At 42.3% G+C, this 25,229-nt stretch overlaps 1 protein-coding gene across 4 annotated transcripts in view; it reads right to left on the bottom strand.

Annotated features, from left to right (window-relative positions):
* The window catches only part of STK39 (serine/threonine kinase 39), a 335,094-nt gene that overhangs the window by 197,049 nt on the left and 112,816 nt on the right, over positions 1 to 25,229 (bottom strand). For all 4 annotated transcript variants that reach the window (XM_066279983.1, XM_066279985.1, XM_066279984.1 and 1 more), the window contains exons 9-10: positions 20,074 to 20,122; positions 19,906 to 19,971 (exon numbers count right to left, since the gene is read on the bottom strand). In XM_066279983.1, the coding sequence (XP_066136080.1) occupies positions 19,906 to 19,971; positions 20,074 to 20,122 (115 nt within the window). The remainder of the gene's footprint in view (positions 1 to 19,905; positions 19,972 to 20,073; positions 20,123 to 25,229) is intronic.

Here is a 25,229-nt window from a genome sequence, read left to right as displayed (position 1 = left end):
GCCTGTAAACAAGTGGATAGGGAAGAAACGCAGAGCAGAAAGAGAACGCCCGCCCTCAGGCCCACCTGAATACTCAGGAGAATTTTACATGATCCGTAATAAATGGGACAGCTACAGGGCTAGCCCACTTCTCCTTCAGAGTCACACTCTGACGTCCCCCTGCCTCTATTTACCCAGCCCTGAGAACTGCAAGAGCTAAAGAACTTTCTGGAAACAGCCTGTCACCACCCAGAACGGCATTAATTTGACCACAAAATACTAGAAACTGTCCAATCCTACCTTCAAAATTGAGATTTTTGGTTTTGACATGAATTATAGAAAATACAAATGTGAGCTACTTTGATTTGTAATTTAGAATAAAAGTGGTAATAGTAAAAATCACTTAAAATCATCACCCTTCAACCTCCTACCCAGTTAAAAAAAACAACATTCCACCTGACTTCGGGGCTTAAATCAGGGCTCAGAAAGGACCAAACATACCCTTGATCCTTCTACTCCATATCTGAGACCTTCCTCAAAGCCAAAAACTTTTATTCAGCTTGCTTTGCACAACCTCACAGAATTAAAAGCCATTGTTGCCCTCTACTGGGAAGGCCTGGAACAAAACTAAATCCCATTTATAAAGTATTTGAAATCACCTTATTTCTTCTCCAGTTTCTTGATAGTATGTACCACCTTCAATATCTTATAAATTAATTATAAGATGGCAGGAGGGGAAAAGGCATATTTTCAGAAATTGAGAGTGATATTCCCTCTTTATTGACTGAAAGAAGAGACTGAATTGTAGCAAGTGGGTAAGCTGGCTTTGGGATCTACCACTATATGACGATGTGGCCTTGGTCAAGGCCCAACCTCCCTAGGTCTCTATTTTCAGGTCTTCAAATGGGAGGATTGTGAACCAGAAGAAATTTATGATCCTCGCTGCTCTTTTCCATTCATAGTTCAAAATAGTAATAGCTTTTTTTTAACCAGTCTTAGTAACCTAATTTATCTTATCCTACATCCTGTTACTCGGGACATCACTGATTGTTGAAAGGCTGCAATAACTGAAAACCAGGTGTCTAACACGATACAGGAAGATACACAGTAAGTATGAGCTGTTCTCCCTTTTCTGTCCCCGGCTCCCCCATCCACCGGCTCCATGACCTTTCCCATTCCTGTAGCATATATATTCTATAACCATACCCTCGCACGTTGATCCTCTCCTGCTCTTTGAGTTGTACATGTCTCGTGATGCTTGCACTGTGCTCCCCACTGAAGGCCGAGCTTTCCTGCCTGGCCTGTGCCCTTCATCTGCCTGCCCCGCAGCGCCCAGTACTGGCAGCAGTGGTTGTAATGGTAGCAAGTGTGACAGCAGCAGCAGAAGCATGACATCAGCAGCAATGCCCGCAAGAGCAGTAATGCTGACAGTGGAGGTGATGCCCGCAACAGCAATGACAAGTGTTACAAAAAACAATGACATAACAACAAAACTATAAAAATAAAGCAATAGATGTGACCATAAAAAGGATAAAATTTACTATAACAGTGAGTGCCATTTACTATTTTGTGCCAACCACTGTGCTATATACACTTCCTATGCTTTACCTAACATGGTCCTCACAAGCAGATAGGTATTACTACCTTCCGCATTTTATGAATGAGAAGCTAAGCTTCTGGCAGATGTTCTGCAACTACTAATGCTACCAAACACTCACTAGCCATCTCTCTTCCCTTCCTTTTATCATATATTCTTTCCACATCCACTAGAACCCTGGCAAACTTCCAGGCTCTGACAGTGAGGCTCACAGCATCTCCGAGTGCCCGTGAATGGTGCAGACAACCCCAGCACATGTGTTAAATGGCTGACTACTCACTCTGAGAGTGACAAACATTATCCCCCCTTTCCACCTATACCACTGAACTCGGCTTCCTCTTCTCCATCTATACTTCCTCCCCATCCTCTCCCTCTCCTCTTCCTTCTGAAGCATGATTTAGTGGGAAGAGCTATGAACCAGTAATAAGAACTGCCTCCTATTAGCCATGGGACTTCCGGCAAGTCACTTCAGCCCTCACACTTACATCTGTAATGTGTGATAATACCACCTACCCCACCTGTCAAGCTGAATTCTTTAGAATACATAAGGAAGCATATATGAAAGTGTTCTAAAAGCTGTAAACAAATATCAGTTATGTGTGTATTTAATTCTTATTGTACTTAGGTTCTTCACAAACACACATCTCACACTCCTCGTGGGAAAGGTGGCTACAGTGAGGACAAGTCCTAGCTACTGCCCACTGCCACCACCTTGATGGGGCAGAAAAGAAACCATGGAGACAGATGAGTAGGCAATGGCTATGTCAGCCTTTCCCTCCTTCTAGTAGGCCTCAATACTTCTTCTCCATCCCGTCTAAAGCAATAAAAAAACCCACAACCGCATCACCCACCCCTACCCACCCCTCTATGACTCTTTCCTCATTCCCTATCTCTCTGCATACTTCTAAAGCAGCGATTTTCAACCTATTTCATCTTGTGCCACACATAAACTAATTACTAAAATTCTACAACATACCAAAAATTTTTATTATATTTCTTGCCAATCTGGAAAAAAAAAAAGGTATAATCTTGATTCATTCACACCAGACAGCTATTGTGTTGGCTGTTGCCATATTTTATTTGACAATCTAAGGAAAGAGAGGTCCCTGCCCCTCATTATTATTATTTTTTTTAAACAGGTATGGTTTTTAATTAATCAGATTACTGCAAAGTTCTCTTTTTGTGGTCCATTCCTAGCTCAGAGGAATTCTCCAGTTTAGGCATTGCCATTGTGTCAAGTGGGATCAGTCCACCCAGTCCTCCCTCCCCCTCCCCTCCCCTTCCTGAGAAACCTGCCTCCCTCCCCCTGACTCCCAAAGAGATGCAGGTGGGAAAACAGTAGTGATACCTTGTGTCCCAGCATTTCCTTGTCCTGGAGTTTTGTTCTTCAAGAAATGAGGCACAGTGAGTCTCAGACTTGGACTAAACTCTTCCAGGACCCTCACTAGAGCCTCTGATCAGAGTGAGCACTTGGTACAGATTTTTTGGCTCTAGTGGGTCCCTGTCTCATGATCCTACCATAATCAGGACCAGGGGTTATGAGGAAGGTGATAATCTGATGCTTGGATAGATTTAAACAGCAAGGTGGTTTTGTTTGAACAAAGTGCAGCTTGATAAAACGGTGTGATGGCTGGTCTTGCCTGTTGGTGATGGGGGTGACAACTTGACTGAGGGGACTGCTTTTCCGAGGTCCAAATGCCTTCACTCCTGCATCTGAACTTCCCTCACGGGGACCTTTGGCTCACAGTGAGCTCCTGGCTTGTGGAGGCCCCCCTGTAGGATTTGGGAGTTGCGGTGTAACTGAGGTAGGGACTAGAACATCTTGCCCTTTCATCCTGTCAGAGCCTGGAGGGGTATTTGGATGAACACAGAAGATGGGAAGGGCAGGTGGGCTGAAGTGGGGGTTGCTTGTGAGGGAAATATGAAGGAAGGTTTTTATTTTCCTCTTTTGCTTGAGACCAGTTAGTTCTGCCTACACTTTTAGCACCCTGACAGGGCTTTGTGTGTGTATATTATATATATGACAAGTCAGAATGAGAGACCTTTGCCTCTGAGCAGTCCTGTGTCTCTGTGTTCTGATCACAGCGGTCTGCCTGGTCCTGCCTACGCAGGCAGTTTCAACAGCCGGGTTGGGTGGGGGGCTGCTTTTTCTGTAACTGTCGCCCACTGCCCCTGTCCGCAGTCCTGAAGCCCAGTTTGGCTGGAGGCCAGTCATCTCGAAAGTTGGCTGAGATGTCCCTCCACGTGAGGATCGGGCTATCTCTCGCCTTCCTTCCCAGCTGACTCTGAAGCATCACAGAGCGACCACGGTGAAGGGTGACAGTGCTCTCATGAGTGGTTGCAGGGGGTGCACCCAAGAGGGGCGATGCACTACTGCCCGAGGTAGGCCAGGCCCGCCCGGTGCATCCATTCTCAGTTTCAGACCTGTATCCAAGGACCCATGTTTGGGGATATTAGTTGGTGTCTCGAGAATGTGTTTCTCCAGAGCTGTCCTTCCTCTGGTGTCCCTGTCAAAACTGGACTGCCCCTTCCCTGCCACGCACTGGGTGGGTGGGTGTTGCACGATCCTGCCCCTCATTAAATAGTCAGGTACTGCATGTTTTAAAAATTCTTGCGGCAAAACAGTTGAAAATCACTGTTCTAAAGTAACCACGATAATTTTGTCTTTGTTCACACGGTGGTCATGGCAGCCTCTGTGAGCGCCCATACATGTCAAACACAGCACCAGACATCCTAGGTGCATCATCTCATCCCCAGGGCAGCACAAAGTAAGTGTCCTTGGGCCCACTGGATAGATCAGGCTCAGAGAGACCAGGCAGCTCACACAATGACTGATCCAGCTCTCGCTGCTCCCAGACCAGACACAGAGGCCACACCCACTTCCTGTCTGCATCCAAACATCACACTCCAGCAAAGTGTTCCTTGTCTGCAAGGCTGCTTAGAAATCACAGGGAAATCCTGTCATTGGTATCTTACGATTGGAAAACCAGAGTGACATAAAGCATAAATGTTTCTTAGGAAAAAGACTAATGACCCTGTAGAGTAAGTACATTCACTTTACCTTTTAATGTTTAATATAATGAAAGAATGTGATATTAATGAATTCCTCCTATTAAAAAGTAATTGTCATTACGATGAAGTTTTTGCAATAGCTGGTACCATGTGGTCAAAGTTAACATCACCAGTAAAGGGATAAATCAACACCATGTGTATCTTAACTGTTACCCCAAGAAGAACAGAGCATCACATTCCTGTCAAACAGTGCATAAAGTGAATCTCATCATAACGAAACATCAGACAAACCCAAACCAAAGGCCATTCTACAAAGTAACCAGCCTGTAATCTTCAAAAATGTCACAATTGTGAAAGAAAAAGAAAGACTAAGCCAGATTAAAGACTAACCAAGTGAGTGTGAACTGGATCCTGGACCAGATAAATGATTAGTGGCAAATTGGCAAAATTTGTATAAAATCTGAAAATTAAATAATAGCATTGTGTCGGGTTTTTTTGTTTGCTTGCTTGTTTTCACCCAGACCAACAGAGGCCCAGGGCCGGTCACCACTATATTTCAGTACAATCTAGAAACAAAATCAAGTCCCTCTGAGAGGGGGTGGTGGGAAGAAGGGTCTGTACTGCCTGGAAGCCCACCCCACAATCCACAGTGGTTCATATGCTGGTCCCCAGTACGCCAGAGGAAGAGGGCACCACGACGTCCCAGGGTGACAGAGGCGAGGCTGGCAGCTCTGCAGCTACCTCAAGCTCTCACTGGTGGGTGCTGTCAAGGTCCCCAAGCCCAGGGTGATGTAGAGGAAGAAAGTTGAGCCCCAGGAGCCTGTTCTGGCCCTTGTGTTCTCTGCTTCCTCGGCCAGCAGTATGTCACGAAATCCACAGCAGGACGCCATAGGGGGAAGAAGTACCAAGACTCAGGTGGGGACAGAGGGTGCTGTGGTCCACAGACAGTAAGGAAGGACTCTGAGACACCAAGAGGAAAGGTAACTCTCCAAGTGACCACCATAAGGAGTGGTAAGGCAGATCATCACTTGGGCCTCCAGTAAAAGAATGTCCTTGTTTTTAAAAAGAATACACTAAAGTTTATTTAAAGATAAAGAGCATCAGGTCTACAACTTTGAAATGTTTAAAAAGAATGAATCAGAAAGAAAACATATACAGGTTTTTTTCATTTACTGTTTTGAAACTTTTTTGTAAGTCTGAAGTTATTTCAAAATAAAGCACAAAAACAGAAAGGACAAATATTAAACACATATTAAGTATAGCCAGCCCGTGACATCCACGGACTCCTAATCATAGACTGAAAATAAGTACTGCTTTGATCTGATGTTAGTTACATTCATGGATGATAGACCCACAGACAGAGGGCTGACTGTGAATTTATTTTTAACAATCCACATATAAGTGGACTTGCACAGTTAAAACCAGTGTTGTTCAAGGGTCAACTATATTAAATAAATGTGAATTGTAATATTCCTACCATGTATTCCTTAGCACTAAGGAGGATGAAATTAAGCCAACACCTTGGGTCCTTCCCATGAGTCCATTATTACCGGCCAATATAAGAAACTCTGGGATGCACAGAGACTATCCCAGCTGTTCCAATTCACAGTGGTTCCACCCAAATGCAGCAGTAATAAAATACCCCTTTCCTCCTTCTGATAATGAATGTCTAACTTCTCAATCTCTTAATTCAGAAAATTGAAACAAAAATCCTCCAGTGATTCTACTACTTCCCATAAAAACACAAGCAACTGCAATAAAAAGAACTGTATGCTTCCTCCCCTCATCCCTTCTCTGGCCAATGTACTTTTTGTTCTGAGCAGCTGCCATTTCTACATCTCTGTAGCTCCTAACACTCTGCCCCTGTCCTGCCATTGGTGGGTTTTAGCAACAGAAAATGTATGACTATGAATGTGAATGTAGTGACTCAAGGTTCATCTCACTAACATAAAGCACAGATATCAGCAGACTCTAAAGCTTAGATGCCCCAACAGAAATGCACACAGCCATCTAAGCATTAGATTTTTTTTTTTCGTATTTTTCCGAAGCTGGAAACGGGGAGAGACAGTCAGACAGACTCCCGCATGCGCCCCACCAGGATCCACCCAGCACGCCCACCAGGGGGCGATGCTCTGCTCCTCTGGGGCGTCGCTCTGTCGAGACCAGAGCCACTCTAGCGCCTGGGGCAGAGGCCACAGAGCCATCCCCAGCACCCGGGCCATCTTTGCTCCAATGGAGCCTCGCTGCGGGAGGGGAAGAGAGAGACAGAGAGGAAGGAGAGGGGGAGGGGTGGAGAAGCAGATGGGCGCTTCTCCTGTGTGCCCTGGCCAGGAATCAAACCCGGGACCCCTTGCACATCAGGCTGACGCTCTACCACTGAGCCAACCGGCCAGGGCCTTAAGCATTAGATTTTAACAGAAAACTTGACACTCTTCCCCACCCAGTGAACACAGTAGAGTAAATGATGTAACACTACACGATTACGCCTTCAAAACCCAAAAGATGGCTGGAGACAGACCCCCAAAAAGTCACATGAGAAGGAGTAATGGCTATAAAGCCCTTTCTTCTCATGGACTAGGGCAGGGGTCCCCAAACTTTTTACACAGGGGGCCAGTTCACTGTCCCTCAGACCGTTGGAGGGCCGGACTATAAAAAAAACTTATGAACGAATTCCTATGCACACTGCACATATCTTATTTTAAAGTAAAAAAACAAAACGGGAACAAATACAATATTTAAAATAAAGAACAAGTAAATTTAAATCAACAAACTGACCAATATTTCAAAGGGAACTATGCTCCTCTCACTGACCACCAATGAAAGAGGTACCGGGAAGGACGTCAGAGTAATGGCGGAGTAGGAAGCGATACCGATAAATCTCCCCCAAAACTCAACAAGATCTTCAACCAGAAACAGAAAAACCTATACTTGGAGCCTCCAGATGCTTCACAATACACCCGAAGGTATGGCTGAGTGAAAAATTGGCTAAATATATAACCAAATCCTGAAGGAAATAGGGAATAAGAAATGCTCCGCCTTCCTCACTAACCTAAACAGGACGGCTTTCTCTGGTAAATGTGAATATAGAAACTGAGGCGGGCAAAGGGGGTGAATACATCCAGGCCGCGCACAAAAGGCCGAACCAGGCTGTGGCACGCAGATCCTAGCGGAGGAAAAACTGTTCCTGTGGCAAGCCGGGCAATACAAGCTAACACTCGCGCCAAACCCAAACAAAGAAAGACAAGCGGGGCAGCCATTTTACCCGTTCTCCTGGTTGGTGCGCAGTTAGTGGGCGAGAGATCTCTTCCTAAGGCCCAGAAGTGGGTGTCCGTGTTGCCCCACAGAGAGGCAGAGTCAGAGGCCTTTCTGTGGGCCGAAAGCAGAATCTCAGGGCAGCCCCAGCACCCTGGGAAAGCCGCGCACGGAGGGAGCGAGAACTAATTCCAACGGTGGAAATTTTCCGTGCTGGTGAGGGTTTCACTCAGGGAAACGCGGCCGGCCTCATATCCTGGTGTGCGCGCGCAGATAGGTAGAGAGCGATTCCTCCGAGTGCCTCGGCAGGGCGCGCCCGTGTTATCGCACAGAGGGGCAGAGTCAGGGGCCTTTGTGTGGGCAAAAGCGGAATCTCGGGCCGCCCCAGCGCCTTGCAAAAGCCGCGCACGGGGACGGAGCGAGAGCGAATTCCAGCGCTGCAAATTTCCATGCGGTTGGGGGTTTCACTCAGAGCGTGAGACTACTGGCCGGATACCCTGGTCTGGACGCGCAGATAGTGAATGAGAGTTTCCTCTAAGCACCCCGGAAGTGGGTGCCCGCCTGTGTTACCGGACAGAGTGGCAGAGCCAGAGGTCTTTGAGTGGGCGGAAAGCCCGCCTGATTATGCTAGCAGCTCTGACTGACTGAGCCTTACCCAGAGCCCTGTGCTGAGTGGAAATAGAGTGGGGAGTTGCCAGCTCTTTCAACCTCTTACTATCCAGGCAGAGGCAGCAACAACCCCATAGCTGGATTATCAGGCTACTAATTGAGGAAGGAAAGACTAGGAGAAAGGCTCCAGGAACACGGACTCTCTCACTGTCGGAGCCTATGAAAGCTAATGAGCCTTGACTCCCAACGAGACTAAAGCACAATACATGACATTGCCATAGAGACTTATCAACTGCAAACCTCTACCTGAGCGTGCCAAAGGGGCAGAACCTGGGGTACAGAGTCACCGACCAGGAAGAGGGAGAGAAAAGAAAAAACAAGAAGATAACCTCTCAAAATCAAGAATAATCTGCAGACTTTATAACCTATCCCATTTTATTATATTTGTTCGTTTGTTTCTCTTATCTTCATTCTTGATACTTTTTTTCCTCCTCCAATTTGGCCGAGTAACTCTCTGCCGGTCTTACTCTCTCCTCTCCTTGAACTACACTACCCATAAGTGTTACATCTCCCATTATCTTTTTTCTCCTCTTCCTTTCTATGAGGGTTGCACTCCAAAACCCTTAACTCTCTCTCTCTCCTTTCTTTTTTCTTCTTTTACTGGTTCCCTCTTTTTTTCTCTCTCTCTCTTTCTTTTCTCCCTCTATATTAGTTTCTTCCTTTCTCCTTTACATCTCCTCTCATTCAAACCTCAATAACAAACAAATTATCTTATCTGGGACTCAAACTTATGTTTGTGGCATTTTGGAGGTTTTTTACTTCACCTTTTTAACTCACTAGCAGTGCTCCCATCCCTGGCTCTCCATTTTATCTAGTTCTTGTTCCACTAAATACAATAGTATTTTTTTAATTTGTCCCCCCATTTTTCTGTTCTCTTATTCCTCTCATCATAACTCTTAGACAACACCAACACCTAAAAGCAAATCATATTATTCTTGACCCAAATTTTTTCCTTATTTGATTTTGTGGGTCCATACCGCCCCCCTTTTTTTTTTTTCCTTTTTTTTTTTTTTTTTTTTTGCCCCTTTATTACTTTTCCCCAATTCAGGACCTCCATCACAGGCATTGTTTGTTATAATTCACAGTTCACCACAAGATTTTCTCAAGAAAAAGGGGAGAGGAGAGGAAAAAAGGAGGGGGGGAATAATTTCCTTTTTTTAAAAATTATTATTTTATTTTTCTTTATTTCATTATTAATTTTTTTTTAAAAAAAACAACTCTTTTTGATTTTTTATTTTTTTTAACTTTTTATTCTTTATTAAATCTCATTAATACTATCAACAAAACCATCCTCAGATGCCATTAAGGAAGAGAAAATCGAATATCATGGATACAAAAGAAAGAGAGGTAACACAGCTAGATGAGAAAAAATCTATGGAGAAAAAATTTAATATATTGGAAACCTTGGAGCTAAATGACAGAGAATTCAAGATAGAAATCCTAAAAATCCTCCGAGATATACAAGAAAACACAGAAAGGCAATTTAGGGAGCTCAGAAAACAACTCAATGAACACAAAGAATATATGTCCAAAGAAATTGAAACTATAAAAACAAATCAAACAGAGATGAAAAACTCAATTCACGAGCTGAAAAACGAAGTAACAAGCTTAGCTAATAGAACAGGTCAGATAGAAGAGAGGATTAGTGAAATAGAAGACAAGCAACTTGAGGCACAACAGAGAGAAGAAGAAAGAGACTCAAAAATTTAAAAAAATGAGATAGCCCTACAAGAATTATCTGACTCCATCAAAAAGTATAACATAAGAATAATAGGTATATCAGAGGGAGAAGAGAGAGAAAATGGAATGGAGAACATACTCAAACAAATAATAGATGAGAACTTCCCAAGCCTGTGGAAAGAACTAAAGCCTCAAATTCAAGAAGCAAACAGAACACTGAGTTTTCTTAACCCCAACAAACCTACTCCAAGGCATATCATAATGAAATTGACACAAACCAACAGCAAAGAAAAAATTCTCAAGGCAACCAGGGAAAAGAAGAATACAACATATAAAGGAAGGCCCATTAGATTATCATCAGATTTCTCAGCAGAAACTCTACAAGCTAGAAGAGAGTGGACCCCAATATTTAAAGTCCTGAAAGAGAGAAACTTTCAGCCACGAATACTATACCCATCAAAGCTATCCTTCAAATATGAAGGAGAAATAAAAACATTCACAGATACAGAAAAGATGAGGGAATTTATCATCAGAAAACCCCCACTCCAGGAATTACTAAAGGGGGTTCTCCAATCAGATACAAAGAACAAAAAAAAAACAGAGCCACAAGTAAAAGCTCCAAGAAGAACACAATAAAACCAAATTTAAACTGTGACAACAACAAAAAGAAAGAGGGGGAGAAGATGGAGATTAACAGTAGCAAAGGACGATGGAGTGCAAAAGTACTCACAAAATAGTTCGCTACAATGAACAGGGTAGGGACCCTTTTCATTACTCAAAGGTAACCACCATTGAAAAAACCACCACAGAAGCACATGAGATAAAAAAGATAGCAACAGAGGAAAGATGTATGGAATACAACCAAATAAAAACAAAAGATAGAAAAACGAAAGAGAAGGATCAAACAAGACACAAAACTAACAGAAAGCAAGATATAAAATGGCAATAGGGAACTCACAAGTATCAATAATTACACTAAATGTAAACGGATTAAACTCACCAATAAAAAGGCACAGAGTAGCAGAATGGATTAAAAAAGAAAATCCAACTATATGCTGCCTACAGGAAACTCATCTAAGTAACAAGGATAAAAACAAATTCAAAGTGAAAGGCTGGAAAACAATACTCCAAGCAAATAACATCCAAAAAAAAGCAGGTGTAGCAATACTCATATCGGATAATGCTGACTACAAGACAGGAAAAGTACTCAGAGATAAAAATGGCCATTTCATAATGGCTGAGGGGACACTGAATCAAGAAGACATAACAATTCTTAATATATATGCACCAAACCAAGGAGCACCAAAATATATAAGACAGCTACTTATTGACCTTAAAACAAAAACTGACAAAAATACAATCATACTTGGAGACCTCAATACACCGCTGACGGCTCTAGATCGGTCATCCAAACAGAGAATCAACAAAGACATAGTGGCCTTAAACAAAACACTAGAGCACCTGGATATGATAGACATCTACAGGACATTTCATCCCAAAGTGACTGAGTATACATTTTTCTCCAGTGTACATGGATCATTCTCAAGAATTGACCATATGTTGGGCCACAAAAACAACATCAGCAAATTCAGAAAAATTGAAGTTGTACCAAGCATATTTTCTGATCATAAAGCCTTGAAACTAGAATTCAACTGCAAAAAAGAGGAAAAAAATCCCACAAAAATGTGGAAACTAAACAACATACTTTTAAAAAATGAATGGGTCAAAGAAGAAATAAATGCAGAGATCAAAAGATTTATACAGACTAATGAAAATGACAATACGACATATCAGAATCTATGGGATGCAGCAAAAGCAGTGATAAGAGGGAAGTTCATATCGCTTCAGGCATATATGAACAAACAAGAGAGAGCCCAAGTGAACCACTTAACTTCCCACCTTAAGGAACTAGAAAAAGAAGAACAAAGACAACCCAAAAGCAGCCGAAGAAAGGAGATAATAAAAATCAGAGCAGAAATAAATGAATTAGAGAACAGAAAAACTATAGAAAAAATTAATAGAACAAGGAGCTGGTTCTTTGAAAAGATCAATAAAATTGACAAACCCTTGGCAAGACTTACCAAGGAAAAAAGAGAAAGAACTCATATAAACAAAATCCAAAATGAAAGAGGAGAAATCACCACGGACACCGTAGATATACAAAGAATTATTGTAGAATACTATGAAAAACTTTATGCCACTAAATTCAACAACCTAGAAGAAATGGATAAATTCCTAGAACAATACAACCTTCCTAGACTGAGTCAAGAAGAAGCAGAAAGCCTAAACAGACCTATCAGTAGAGAAGAAATAGAAAAAACCATTAAAAACCTCCCCAAAAATAAAAGTCCAGGCCCTGACGGCTATACCAGCGAATTTTATCAAACATTCAAAGAAGACTTGGTTCCTATTCTACTCAAAGTCTTCCAAAAAATTGAAGAAGAAGCAATACTTCCAAACACATTTTATGAGGCCAACATAACCCTCATACCAAAACCAGGCAAGGATGGCACAAAAAAAGAAAACTACAGACCAATATCTCTAATGAATACAGATGCTAAAATACTAAACAAAATACTAGCAAATCGAATACAACAACATATTAAAAAAATAATACATCATGATCAAGTGGGATTCATCCCAGAATCTCAAGGATGGTTCAACATACGTAAAACGGTTAACGTAATACACCATATCAACAAAACAAAGAACAAAAACCACATGATCTTATCAATAGATGCAGAAAAGGCTTTCGATAAAATACAACACAATTTTATGTTTAAGACTCTCAACAAAATGGGTATAGAAGGAAAATATCTCAACATGATAAAGGCCATATATGATAAACCATCAGCTAACATCATATTAAATGGCACTAAACTGAAGGCTTTCCCCCTTAAATCAAGAACAAGACAGGGTTGTCCACTCTCTCCACTCTTATTTAATGTGGTACTAGAGGTTCTTGCCACAGCAATCAGACAAGACAAAGAAATAAAAGGCATCCATATCGGAAAAGAAGAAGTAAAGGTATCACTTTTTGCAGATGATATGATCCTATACATCGAAAACCCCAAAGAATCCACAAAAAGACTACTAGAAACAATAAGCCAATACAGTAAGGTCGCAGGATACAAAATTAACATTCAGAAGTCAATAGCCTTTCTATATGCCAACAATGAAACAACTGAGAAGGAACTCAAAAGAATAATCCCCTTCACGATTGCAATAAAAAAAATAAAATACTTAGGAATAAACATAACAAAGAATGTAAAGGACTTATATAATGAAAACTATAAACCATTGTTAAGGGAAATTGAAAAAGATATAATGAGATGGAAGAATATACTTTGTTCTTGGCTAGGAAGAATAAATATAATCAAGATGGCTATATTACCCAAAGCAATATACAAATTCAATGCAATTCCCATCAAACTTCCAATGACGTTTTTTAAAGAAATAGAGCAAAAAATCATCAGATTTATATGGAACTATAAAAAACCCCGAATAGCCAAAGCAATCCTAAAGAAAAAGAATGAAGCTGGGGCATTACAATACCTGACTTCAAACTCTATTATAGGGCCACGACAATCAAAACAGCATGGTATTGGCAGAAAAATAGACACTCAGACCAATGGAACAGAATAGAAAGTCCAGAAATAAAACCACATATATATAGTCAAATAATTTTTGATAAAGGGGCCAACAACACACAATGGAGAAAAGAAAGCCTCTTCAATAAATGGTGCTGGGAAAACTGGAAAGCCACATGCAAAAGAATGAAACTGGACTACAGTCTCTCCCCCTGTACAAAAATTAACTCAAAATGGATCAAAGATCTAAACATAAGACCTGAAACAATTAAGTACATAGAAGAAGATATAGGTACTCAACTCATGGACCTGGGTTTTAAAGAGCATTTTATGAATTTGACTCCAATGACAAGAGAAGTGAAGGCAAAAATTAATGAATGGGACTACATCAGACTAAGAAGTTTTTGCTCAGCAAGAGAAACTGATAACAAAATAAACAGAAAGCCAACTAAATGGGAAATGATATTTTCAAACAACAGCTCAGATAAGGGCCTAATATCCAAAATATACAAAGAACTCATAAAACTCAACAACAAACAAACAAACAATCCAATAAAAAAATGGGAAGAGGATATGAACAGACACTTCTCCCAGGAAGAAATACAAATGGCCAACAGATATATGAAAAGATGCTCATCTTCTTTAGCTATTAGAGAAAAGCAAATCAAAACAGCAATGAGATACCACCTCACACCTGTTCGATTAGCTATTATTAGCAAGACCGGTAATAGCAAATGTTGGAGAGGCTGTGGAGAAAAAGGAACCCTCATACACTGTTGGTGGGAATGTAAAGTAGTACAACCATTATGGAAGAAAGTATGGTGGTTCCTCAAAAAACTGAAAATAGAACTACCTTATGACCCAGCAATCCCTCTACTGGGTATATACCCCCAAAACTCAGAAACATTGATACGTAAAGACACATGCAGCCCCATGTTTATTGCAGCATTGTTCACAGTGGCCAGGACATGGAAACAACCAAAAAGCCCGTCAATAGATGACTGGATAAAGATGTGGCACATATACACTATGGAATACTACTCAGCCATAAGAAATGATGACATCGGAACATTTACAGCAAAATGGTGGGATCTAGATAACATGATACGAAGCGAAATAAGTAAATCAGAAAAAACCAGGAACTGCATTATTCCATACGTAGGTGGGACATAAAAGTGAAACTAAGAGACACTGATAAGAGTGTGGTGGTTACGGGGGGGAGGGGGGAATGGGAGAGGGAAAGGGGGAGGGGGAGGGGCACAAAGAAAACAAGATAGAAGGTGACAGAGGACAATCTGACTTTGGGTGACGGGTATGCATCATAATTGAACGACAAGATACCCTGGTCTTGTTATCTTTGAATATATGTATCCTGATTTATTGATGTCACCCCATTAAAAAAATAAAATTATTTAAAAAAAAAAAAAAAGAAAGAAAGAGGTACCCTTCCAGAAGTGCGGCAGGGGCCGGATAAATGGCCTCAGGGGGCCGCATGTGGCCCGTGGGCCATAGTTTGGGGACCCCTGCACTAGGATAAATGTAAAGTTAAAAAGAAGTTATATAGCCTGACCAAGCGGTGGCGCAGTGAACAGAGCGTCAGACTGGGATGCAGAAGACCCAGGTTCGAGACCCCGAGGTTGCCAGCTTGAGTGTGGGCTCATCTGGTTTGAGCAAAAGCTCACTAGCTCAGACCCAAGGTTGCTGGCAAGGTCTGCTGGAGGCCCGCGGTCAAGGCACATATGAGAAAGCAATCAATGAACAACTAAGGTGTTGCAACGCGCAATGAAAAACTAATGATTGGTGCTTCTCATCTCTCTCTGTTCCTGTCTGTCTGTCCCTATCTATCCCTCTCTCTAACTCTGTCTCTGTTTAAAAAAAAAAAAAAAGTTATAAGTTACATAGCCCTGGCTGGATGGCTAGGTTGTTAGGGCACTGTTCTGAAGCAGAGGTTGCCAGTTCGATCCCCGGTCAGGGCACATTCAGGAACAGCAGGAACAGATCAATGTTCCTGTCTGTCATCCTCTCCCTACCTCTCTCTAAAATTAATAAAATAAACATTAAAATACAAGAAGAAGAAGAAAAAGGAGAAGTAGTAGTAGCAGTAGTTATATAGCTGCACTTAAATTAACTCTGCTCTCATGAGTAATTTTTAGCATGTCCTCATTATGCTCCAGGACTATCAAATCTCTCATTACCCTTCACTACATGCCTGAGGTCAGACAGAATTTCCATTTCACAGACAGAAACATTAAGAGAAAAGAAAATTAAGATGATCCCTAAACCACACTATCAGCAAAAGTACCCAGAATGAACCAAATGCTCCACCTTCAGGGAGAAAACAATCCCTAATTTCTCTAATTTCCATACATACAGAAGTCACTTTCCATCACTAAATTACGAGGGAAGCCACACTAGTCTGTTTCTATTCTTTTATATTTTTTTCCCTGACTTAAAGGAGTCAGTTAGGATGAAGACAAAATCATCGACCCACGTGGAATATGCGACTCCCAACGAGCGCTTCACATTCTGGCCACACTCCTGAGTGTGACAGGTTCTGTCTCTCGGGCCCAAGGACAGCGCCCAGGGCTCCACGGGGTTCCTGAGAACAGCTCAATGCCAGCTCCTCTCTCTTCTAAATATGAGAATTATTCATGGGAAAGAAAAATACATACTGAAAAATATTTCTCAATTTTGGTTATCATAAGGGAAGAAAAGAGACAGCTTATGACAAATTTCAAATCAACACAGCTGCCTAAATGTCCAGAGCTTGGTCAACAGGCCTAGTTCTCAGGTAAACACTGGTATATCAATGGACTGTCTGTTCCTATTTTAAAAAAACAACAAACTGAGGAGACAAAAATCAAAGGACTAACATCAACAAGTGGCCTCTGAGGAGCAAACCTGCACCAGGAAACTCAAGCCCGCAGGAGGCACCACCGCAAACAGGTAAGTGGCCGAGCAGATGTCAATGAAGAGAAGCCACACAAATAACACAAAAAAAGACTTCCCCGCCCCAAGTTTTAAATTAAATTTACTTAAACACTGTAAGAACCTAAGACAAGCAAAGACATCCTACAACAAAGGTTTCCAGTGCACGTGGTGATTAAAATAATATTTACTTCCTAGTGACCAAGGCTGCATGAGAAGTTTCAAATAAGGAACAGCATGTCCACTTACCACTATCATGGGGGGGGGGGAGGTTTGTCTACTATTAATAGGATTCCTCGGAACAAGTGTATGCCAAGCATTTTGGGAGTGCAAGAGAGTGGAAAACAGTTTCAAACGGCCTTTCCTTGGTAACTCAAGTAACCTGTGTTCACTGAGCTAGCAAACAGGTTGCGGCACTTACGTGAACAAGACAAGCACTGTGATCAGTGTTGATCTGGTCAGTGTATCTGCCACCAAACCCATGAGCAAGGAGTGGAGTGGAGCTCAGAACCACAGTGCACTCTCAAGTGAGAATTATGACAGGAAAACAGCCAACTTACTGAAGCCAGAGGGCCAGACACCATTGCAGTGGGCCACTCTCTTTTCTGTAAGACGTTTAAGGAACTAATCTATACTCTCCCTTTATTCTTCCCTGTGTCAATGGGAGGTGTGGCCGTTTCCCATTTGACAGAATGGATGACGAAACAAGCCCCAAGGTTTAAGTCTAAAATCAATGAGAAGGGAAAGAGCAGAAGACGTGGTTGGAAAATTACATCTCTCCAAACTCTGGCCGCTTCTTGTTTCAGATACTCACAAGTTGGGATCTGGGATGCAGAGCACCTAACATGTAATAAACCAGTGAAATCTCTTTTGAAAAGAAAGGAAATAAAATCACAGCCTGAACGGTGTCTTTGTTTTCCTAAACTGATGGAGGAAGTTCCACAGCCAAGGGCAGATTAGGAAGTGAACACTCTCACAGTGGGGGTGGAGGGGGGCATTTAGCATACAAGGTCGGAAGCTGAGATGGAGTCATGAATTCAAGGCTAAGGAGCATGGCCTTTCTTTAATAAGAACCTTCCCTCAAACCTCATTTCTTTTCTTTGCTTTAATTTTTGTTTAATTTTGGAAACCACTTTCTTTTAACCAATTAAGCGACATGAACAGAAAGTTAATCTTGCACTAGAGTATTAAGAAGGAACAGAGAAGAGGAATGGAGGGAGAATGGTTAGAAACAGGAGGAAGCCATGTGGAGCCCCGTGCAGAGAGGAACGAGGAGAAGAGCCGAGAGTGGTTAGAGGGGGCAGACGAGGGGGAGAGAGGTCTGAAGTATAAAAACCACCCCAGCGCTATGCGGACACAGGAGCACAGGGAGAGTAAAGCTGGGAGGGCAGTGACCCCCTTTGCTGGGCTGCACCTGAGAGGCTGGCCGGCCACTTAACATGGAGCAGAGGTGTGCCGCTGAAGCTCCACAGAGAGACAGGCCTTGAAAACCTCTTCTCAGGGAATTACTACGGGGGAGATCAAATAAAACTTCCAGCAAATAAAAAATTTTAAAAAAGCAAAGACAGAAAAATGTTCTTTAGGGACACATACTGTACAAACCAATGGCTTTCTCCTCTTTTTCAACTCCGGCTGCCATTGTAGATACCTGATCAGAAGACCTCCTGCTCCACTCCAACACCCCAGGGACTCTCCCCACGCTCCTCCTCCGGTCGGGCTCCTCTCTGGTGCCCTCAGACAATGGTCGGGCACTTCCCTTTCTATTGCCTCTAACTGAACTTCCGCTCTCTCTGCCCTGAAGATGTGCCACTCTGATGGCCTATCTGCCCAACTTCCACTTTTCCCCCAGAGCCATCCCACAGCCCAACTTTGCCCAGGTCTCTGCAGCCAACATGGCCACCCCTCGCCCAGGCCCAGGGGCCAGCCCACCTCTCAGAAGTCTGCAGGTCCGGCAAAGGCACTCAAGAAAGACACCTGCAAAGAAGGGGTCCTTTCTTGAAGTCTATTTAAAATCTATTTTAAAACAACTCTAAAGCATTAACTAAACGCATTTAATACAAAATGTGTTAGAAAAGGCAATGTCTAGAAGTTACCATTCGAAGCTACTGACAGCCTGGCACGAGGAGACACAATCAGTAATGCCTACTTCTTTGCCAATTCTACTCGCAGAGCTGACGACTCAGATCCACATCAGCTTGCCCGATGTCTGCAGAAAGGAGGGCGCAGGGACCTCCCTTTCTAAACTTGTGACTACATACATATTTTGAATTATGAATATAGAATATAACTTTAAAACCAAACTACACCAAAACCGAGGTTAAATTTGATTTGTTTCATACCATAATGAATCAGTAATTACAGGTAAATAAAACTCTGGTAAACACAAAAACTCTCGCACACACACCATTTAAAACATCTCAACGCTAGAATGAAAAGTAACCGTGATATAATGTAGTTAACAGAAGGCAGACGGTAAAAGGCATCACAGGGTCTTTCAGGAGGAAAGAACCTATACCCCACAGATACTCCAAACACCTATTAGAGACAAAAGTCTTGTTGGCCCCTTTGTCATTTCCAACAGCTTTAAAAAGACCGTTCCTCCTCTGTGAAATCCTAATGAAAGATATTCAAGGACATTCTCCCTCTCCAGTGTTCTTTTTTTTTTTTTTTTTTTTAATTTATTGATTGATTTTTTAGGGAGAGATTTTTTTTTTTAATTTTTTTTATTTATTTATTCATTTTAGAGAGGAGAGGGAGAGAGAGAGAGACAGAGAGAGAGAAAGGGGGAGGAGCTGGAAGCATCAACTCCCATATGTGCCTTGACCAGGCAAGCCCAGGGTTTTGAACCGGCGACCTCAGCATTTCCAGGTCGACGCTTTATCCACTGCGCCACCACAGGTCAGGCCCTCTCCAGTGTTCAAAACTCATGACCATCTCCTCCCCTCTGACCTTCTTTAAGCAAAGAGGATAATTGGAAAAATGTAATAACATTTGAGTTTCCCATTGTTCCTACGCCCAAACATGTGACAAGCCGAGATAACCAAAAGGCAGAAGGCAGTTGTGTGAGTGATCGCTAACCAGAGAGCCTCTATAATCATCTCCTGAGTGCGTGGAAATCTCTTCCCTCCTTTTCCTCTGGGTCTCGGTCCCTGGACGGGGAGCAGCTCCTGCTGGGTCGGGAGGTCTGATGGTGCTTACCTTTTTGGCTCTTTGGGCTATGTCTGGTGTTCTTGTAAGCAGCTTCTCAATCAGGTACTCTCTGTTCTGCAAAACAAATATCCCCAGCAGTTTAACATCAAATACGATACGTGGAAATTCATAGTGATTTCAAAATAGCAGATTTACTTTGGTTTTTAAGCATGTTACCTTGGCTTTCTGGAAGAATTTGCATTTTAAAAGTTCTGCTGCTGTGGGCCTGAAAGATCAATAATAAATTAGAGTTGAAACAATGACCACTCGGTAAATACACTGCCTTGATGAAACAACTTAATCCTAGAGTATTTCTGAAAGACTAGTTTTAGGAATAGCAAACCGGACACTAAATTAGACACAACCTGGCACCAAAAAAAAAGAGTGCCAATTTTCCAGTTTTTTCAAAACTCCTCTAAGTTAAATATCTGGGGCACGATCAATTTTCCATCCTTCATCCTTATACTTCACTAAGTGAATGCAGTGTTTCTAAAAGGTTGCAGACTGACACATCTGTGAGCTAAATTCCTATATTAATTAAGAAGCTGTATACGCCACAAGATGACCCTGTCAAGTAACTCCAGTCCACAGTACTAGGAAACTCCCCAGGAGAGGCAAGGGGTCCACACACCATGCATGCTGTCTCAGGTATACAAGGACTACTGTTTTTCAGGAGAAGGCAAATGTGAGGATGATTAATAAAATGAAAATTCATTTCAAAAGATTACTGGATTGGTCTGATGGTTTCTTCATGGTGTCATTTAACTTGTTCTTCCATCTTATACTTCCTATTAACCGAACATCAGGTCGGAAGGCTTGTCTAGGTCAAATCAAGTATTTGGGGGGAAAATACTACCTAGATGACATTATGTACACAATACAGCACGTTAGAGGCACATAATGGTAGGTAATTTCACTGGGAGTGATGCTAAATTTAACTACCGTATTTTTCTCTCCATAAGACGCACTGCCCCCCCCCCAAAAGTGGAGGGGAAAATGCCTGCGCGTCCTATGGAGTGAAAAATACGGTATTTTATTAAATATTTTAACACACCATTTGGTTCAGAATTTTTTTTTTCTTATTTTCCTCCTTAAAACCCTAAGGTGTGTCTTATGGTCAGGTGCGTCTTTTTTTTTTTTTTTTTTTTTTTTTTACAGAGGCAGAGATAGACAGGGACAGACAGACAGGAACGGAGAGAGATGAGAAGCATCAATCATCAGTTTCTCCTTGTGCGTTGTGACTTCTTAGTTGTTCATTGATTGCTTTCTCACATGTGCCTTGACCGCGGGCCCTCAGCGGACTGAGTAACCCCCTGCTGGAGCTAGCGACCTTGGGTCCAAGCTGGCAGATGAGACCACGCTCAAGCCAGATGAGCCCGCGCTCAAGCTGGCGACCTCGGGGTCTTGAACCTGGGTCCTTCTACATCCCAGTCTGACGCTCTATCCACTGCGCCACCACCTGGTCAGGCATGGTCAGGTGCGTCTTATGGAGTGAAAACTACGGCACCTGGTAGCCAGGCCTGGGCTCTCCACAGTGTGAAAGGATGACTCCCCACCCCAACTGGAAAGGACTCTGCTGGCTAAGACTCTGGCACAGTGTGAATATCCTAGTCCTAAAACCTTTTCACCTGATGATTTTAGCATCTTTGCCTTATATAAATATTTCATAGGAGGTGGCAGAATACTGATTTTCTACTTCTGTTGCATATTGGCTGGCATTATTCCATAAAGAACAGCTTCCTTCATCACTAGTCCCTTCTAAAACCAGCAGCAATGCAAAAAAAAAAAAAAAAAATCACATACACCTAGAATACAGGACAGCCAGCAAGACAACTGCCCGGATCTCAAAAAGTCCGTGTCAAAGAAGACCAGGGAAAACGTGAGGGCACTGATCTAGATTTTAAAAGACTAAAGAAATAAAACCAAGTGCAACATGTGACCCTTGCCTGAATCCTGTGTCTGAAAGCTAAGAAAAAAGCTACAAAAGACACTGAATATGCTGGGTATTAGGCAGTTTTAGAAAACTGCTGATCATTTTTTCAGCTGTAGAGAAGTACTGTGGTTATGTAGGATCGTGTCTGTCTGTGAGAAATGCAAGCTGAAGTATTAAGTCTGTTACTTATCTTCAAACTGCTCAGCAAGTAAAACATAGATAAATAGATACGGCGGATATGAAAAATGTTAATAATTGTTGAATTTAAGGGGTGGTATAGAAGTAAATACTGGACTGTTCTTTCACCTTTTCTGTATGTTTTAAATTTTCCATAATAAAAAAAAAGAAAGAAGGGAGGTATGATCTCAGGCAATGATTAACAAAGGTACAAATAGTACTGTTGGGGGGTACACGCTTAAAAGGATTCTCATATTTGAAGAGTTTAGCAACGACTTCTTTGGAACCAGGAAGCTCCATTAAAATGTTTCTAGGGACCAAACCCAAGCAAATAAAAGGTCTAGGAAACAATACTAAGTGCAATGACAGACAAACTGTGTAAGGTCTACAAGGGCCCGAAACTGCATTTCTGAACAAGGAGCCAGAATTTGAAACGGTACTGCTCTTTCCCTCAGTTTCAGGTGGAACACTGGCTGCGTGGACCTGAAGAAAGCCCTGAACGGTCAATCCTCTGTAAATAAAGAACTCAGCAACAGGTGGGGCCAGTTTACATCTTGTGTGCCATGTCCCTTGGCAAGTTTGTTCAGATTATGATTACGTACCTTCTTAAACAGGCACTAGAACTAAAAAAACGACACTATTCTTTTATGTGATTTAACTTTGGTTGTTATGTTAACATATACTCTTAAGGATCATCTGCAATGATTTGGGCCTCCAGCTACTCCAAATTCATCCTTTCATTCTCTCAGTAAGTGCATATTTATTGATTATCTACAATGTGCCAGGCATTCTGCTAGATGCAAGGCATATTACAGTGAACATGACAGATATAAATTCCACCTTCAGCACCTTACCTCTAGCAGATAGGGAGTGTGAGGTTAGACTGTGAGAGGAGTGTCGGAACTGTGGGGGGGGGCAGGGAGGGCTGCTGAGGGACCGCGGAGGGGAGCCCCTCATTTCACAACAGACTGAGCAAGATCTGGGGCCGTATTTGGTACCTCACCATGTTTGAAACAAAATTTCAAAAAACTAGGAGGCATATACCAAATGGCTTAGGTTGAATTTTTTTTTTTAAGTAAAAGAAACAAAAACCTAGGAAAATCACGATTAGGGCCACTGCTTTGGCTGAAACCCACATCACATGCTGAAACCAACATAGCCGCCTCCCGGGTAGTCACCCTGCCACTTCTCTCTTCCTCATTCCAACCTACCAGCCAGGCACATCAGAGAATCAGGAAACGTCAGTGCAATGATGTACAAACTGTGTACCTCTACAGCGGCCCAAAACTCAGCCTCTAAAAAGACCCAACTCCTTATTTACCCAAATGGAGTTGAGGGGCCTGAGAGGCTCCGACTCCTCATCCTCCTTTCCCATTACATCCTGCGTGACCCTGTCCTCCAGCTACAATGATGTTCGCACCCACCTTGCTCTTTCATGACAAAGCACACACTGCTCTTCTTGCTGTAAAAATGTTTTGGAAATAACTGGCACATCCTTGTTCAGAGATCAGGAGCCAATTTAAATGTCAGGCATCTTCAGAGATACTCCTCCCAGCTCCCACAAGTCAAATTCACTGCTCCCTACTCGGTGATCACACACCAATCCAGCCATACTCTGATTCTGTAACTATCTATTACCACCTCCCCCTCGGTGACAGGAACCACACAGTGTTCATTTTTATATGCCCAGGGCTTAGACAGAGATGAAAACAGCTGCAGCTCAATTTCATACCACAATAAAATAGTAAAAGAAACACGACTAACCACTTGGATCAAGAAACTCCTTGGACTAGACTTAGTAAAGTCTAAGCATCTTTTCAATATAATGGGAAAGAGAAGAATGATGTAATAAAAATAAGATCCATGCCAGCCCCCCCTCATGAAGGTAAGGGGGCCAGTCTGTACACAGTGGGTGTACTGAGGTGATGAGCCAAAGGGCCCCGTCTCCTCTGCACCCCCACTTCCTCCGTCTGCACACTAAGGGTCAAGTGTAGGACCAGGCCAATGCAGAGAGAATGCTGGGAAACGCCAGGCATACCTTGAGACCCAGGGCTGGGAAAATACTTTCCTTTCCCCAGCAAGGTCATTTCCATGGTAACTGAACTGTGAAGGGGAAAAGCAGACCACAGAGAAAACTTTCTCTGAACTCCACTCTGCCTTCATCATTAAATACGAAAATGTAATGGCATGAGAATTGAGACAGGGTTTATAGACGCCACATTCTTTCTTATAGGCTTACTGGGTATGTTAACTAATAGAGGATTTCTACTCGACAGAGAGGAACTAGATAGTAGGTCCTTTCAGTGCTCAAATTAGCTCAGGTGTCTTCAGCTTTGGAATCAAATCCATGTGCCAAACTGACCCCATGAGAAAGGATGAAAGAATGGAACTGGAAAGAATTAGGGAAATGAGACAGAGAAAAAGGTGATAGAAGGAATGAAAAAAGCTGAGGTGCATGCTGCCCTCCCTGACTAGACTTCTGTGTTTTGTTTGTTTTAGTTTTATGCCATAGTAACTGTCAGTGTAGGGGAAATATGGAACCATCAATGCTGCCCGTCTCTAGCTGAGCATTACAGGACAAAGAATTGTGCAAGCGCAGTTATGTCTTACATGGCTGCCATCAATTATCAAGCAGCACCGTGTAGCATAAATACAAACACTGCTTTATGAGGACTGTTACACCAGCAACCAAAATAATGGTCCCAGCTTTGAATGATGATTCAATTTTAAATCCTTAAAAACAGTGTTGTAGTCTGCAAGTACCAACATTCTCAGAAGAAAATCTGTTCAAGGATTCAGTTAATACATATGGATGAACCAAAGTCCACTGAGACCGAAAATAATTTTCAGAGGATTCAGGATGAATATGACACTGTTTCAGTAGTCCTTACAATTTGCATTATAATTCCTAATAGTTCACTGACCTCAGGCAGAACTGCATTCCCCCCACCCCACCGCCCACCTTGGCCACCCCTCCCCCAATGAAATATTCAGGTTTCATTTGTTTCTAATGCATTTATCTATGCCCTATCCACACCCTTGTTCCTCAAAGAAAATGCTAATTCCTTTTATAGTTGGCATCCATAGGAAACACATAATCTACAAGATTAAGGCTCTTTTCTTTTCTTTTCTTTTTAAGAAATAGCAAAATGTTCTGCTATGCAAATATAAGTAATTCTTCATCTAAGCCTATGCGGATCACAGACATAAATAAGGCAAACTG

The sequence above is a fragment of the Saccopteryx bilineata genome, chromosome 5, assembly GCF_036850765.1.
Source record: "Saccopteryx bilineata isolate mSacBil1 chromosome 5, mSacBil1_pri_phased_curated, whole genome shotgun sequence".
Taxonomy (NCBI): domain Eukaryota; kingdom Metazoa; phylum Chordata; class Mammalia; order Chiroptera; family Emballonuridae; genus Saccopteryx; species Saccopteryx bilineata.
Note: the sequence above shows the minus strand (reverse complement) of the source record. Positions and strands in the feature narration are given on the sequence as shown.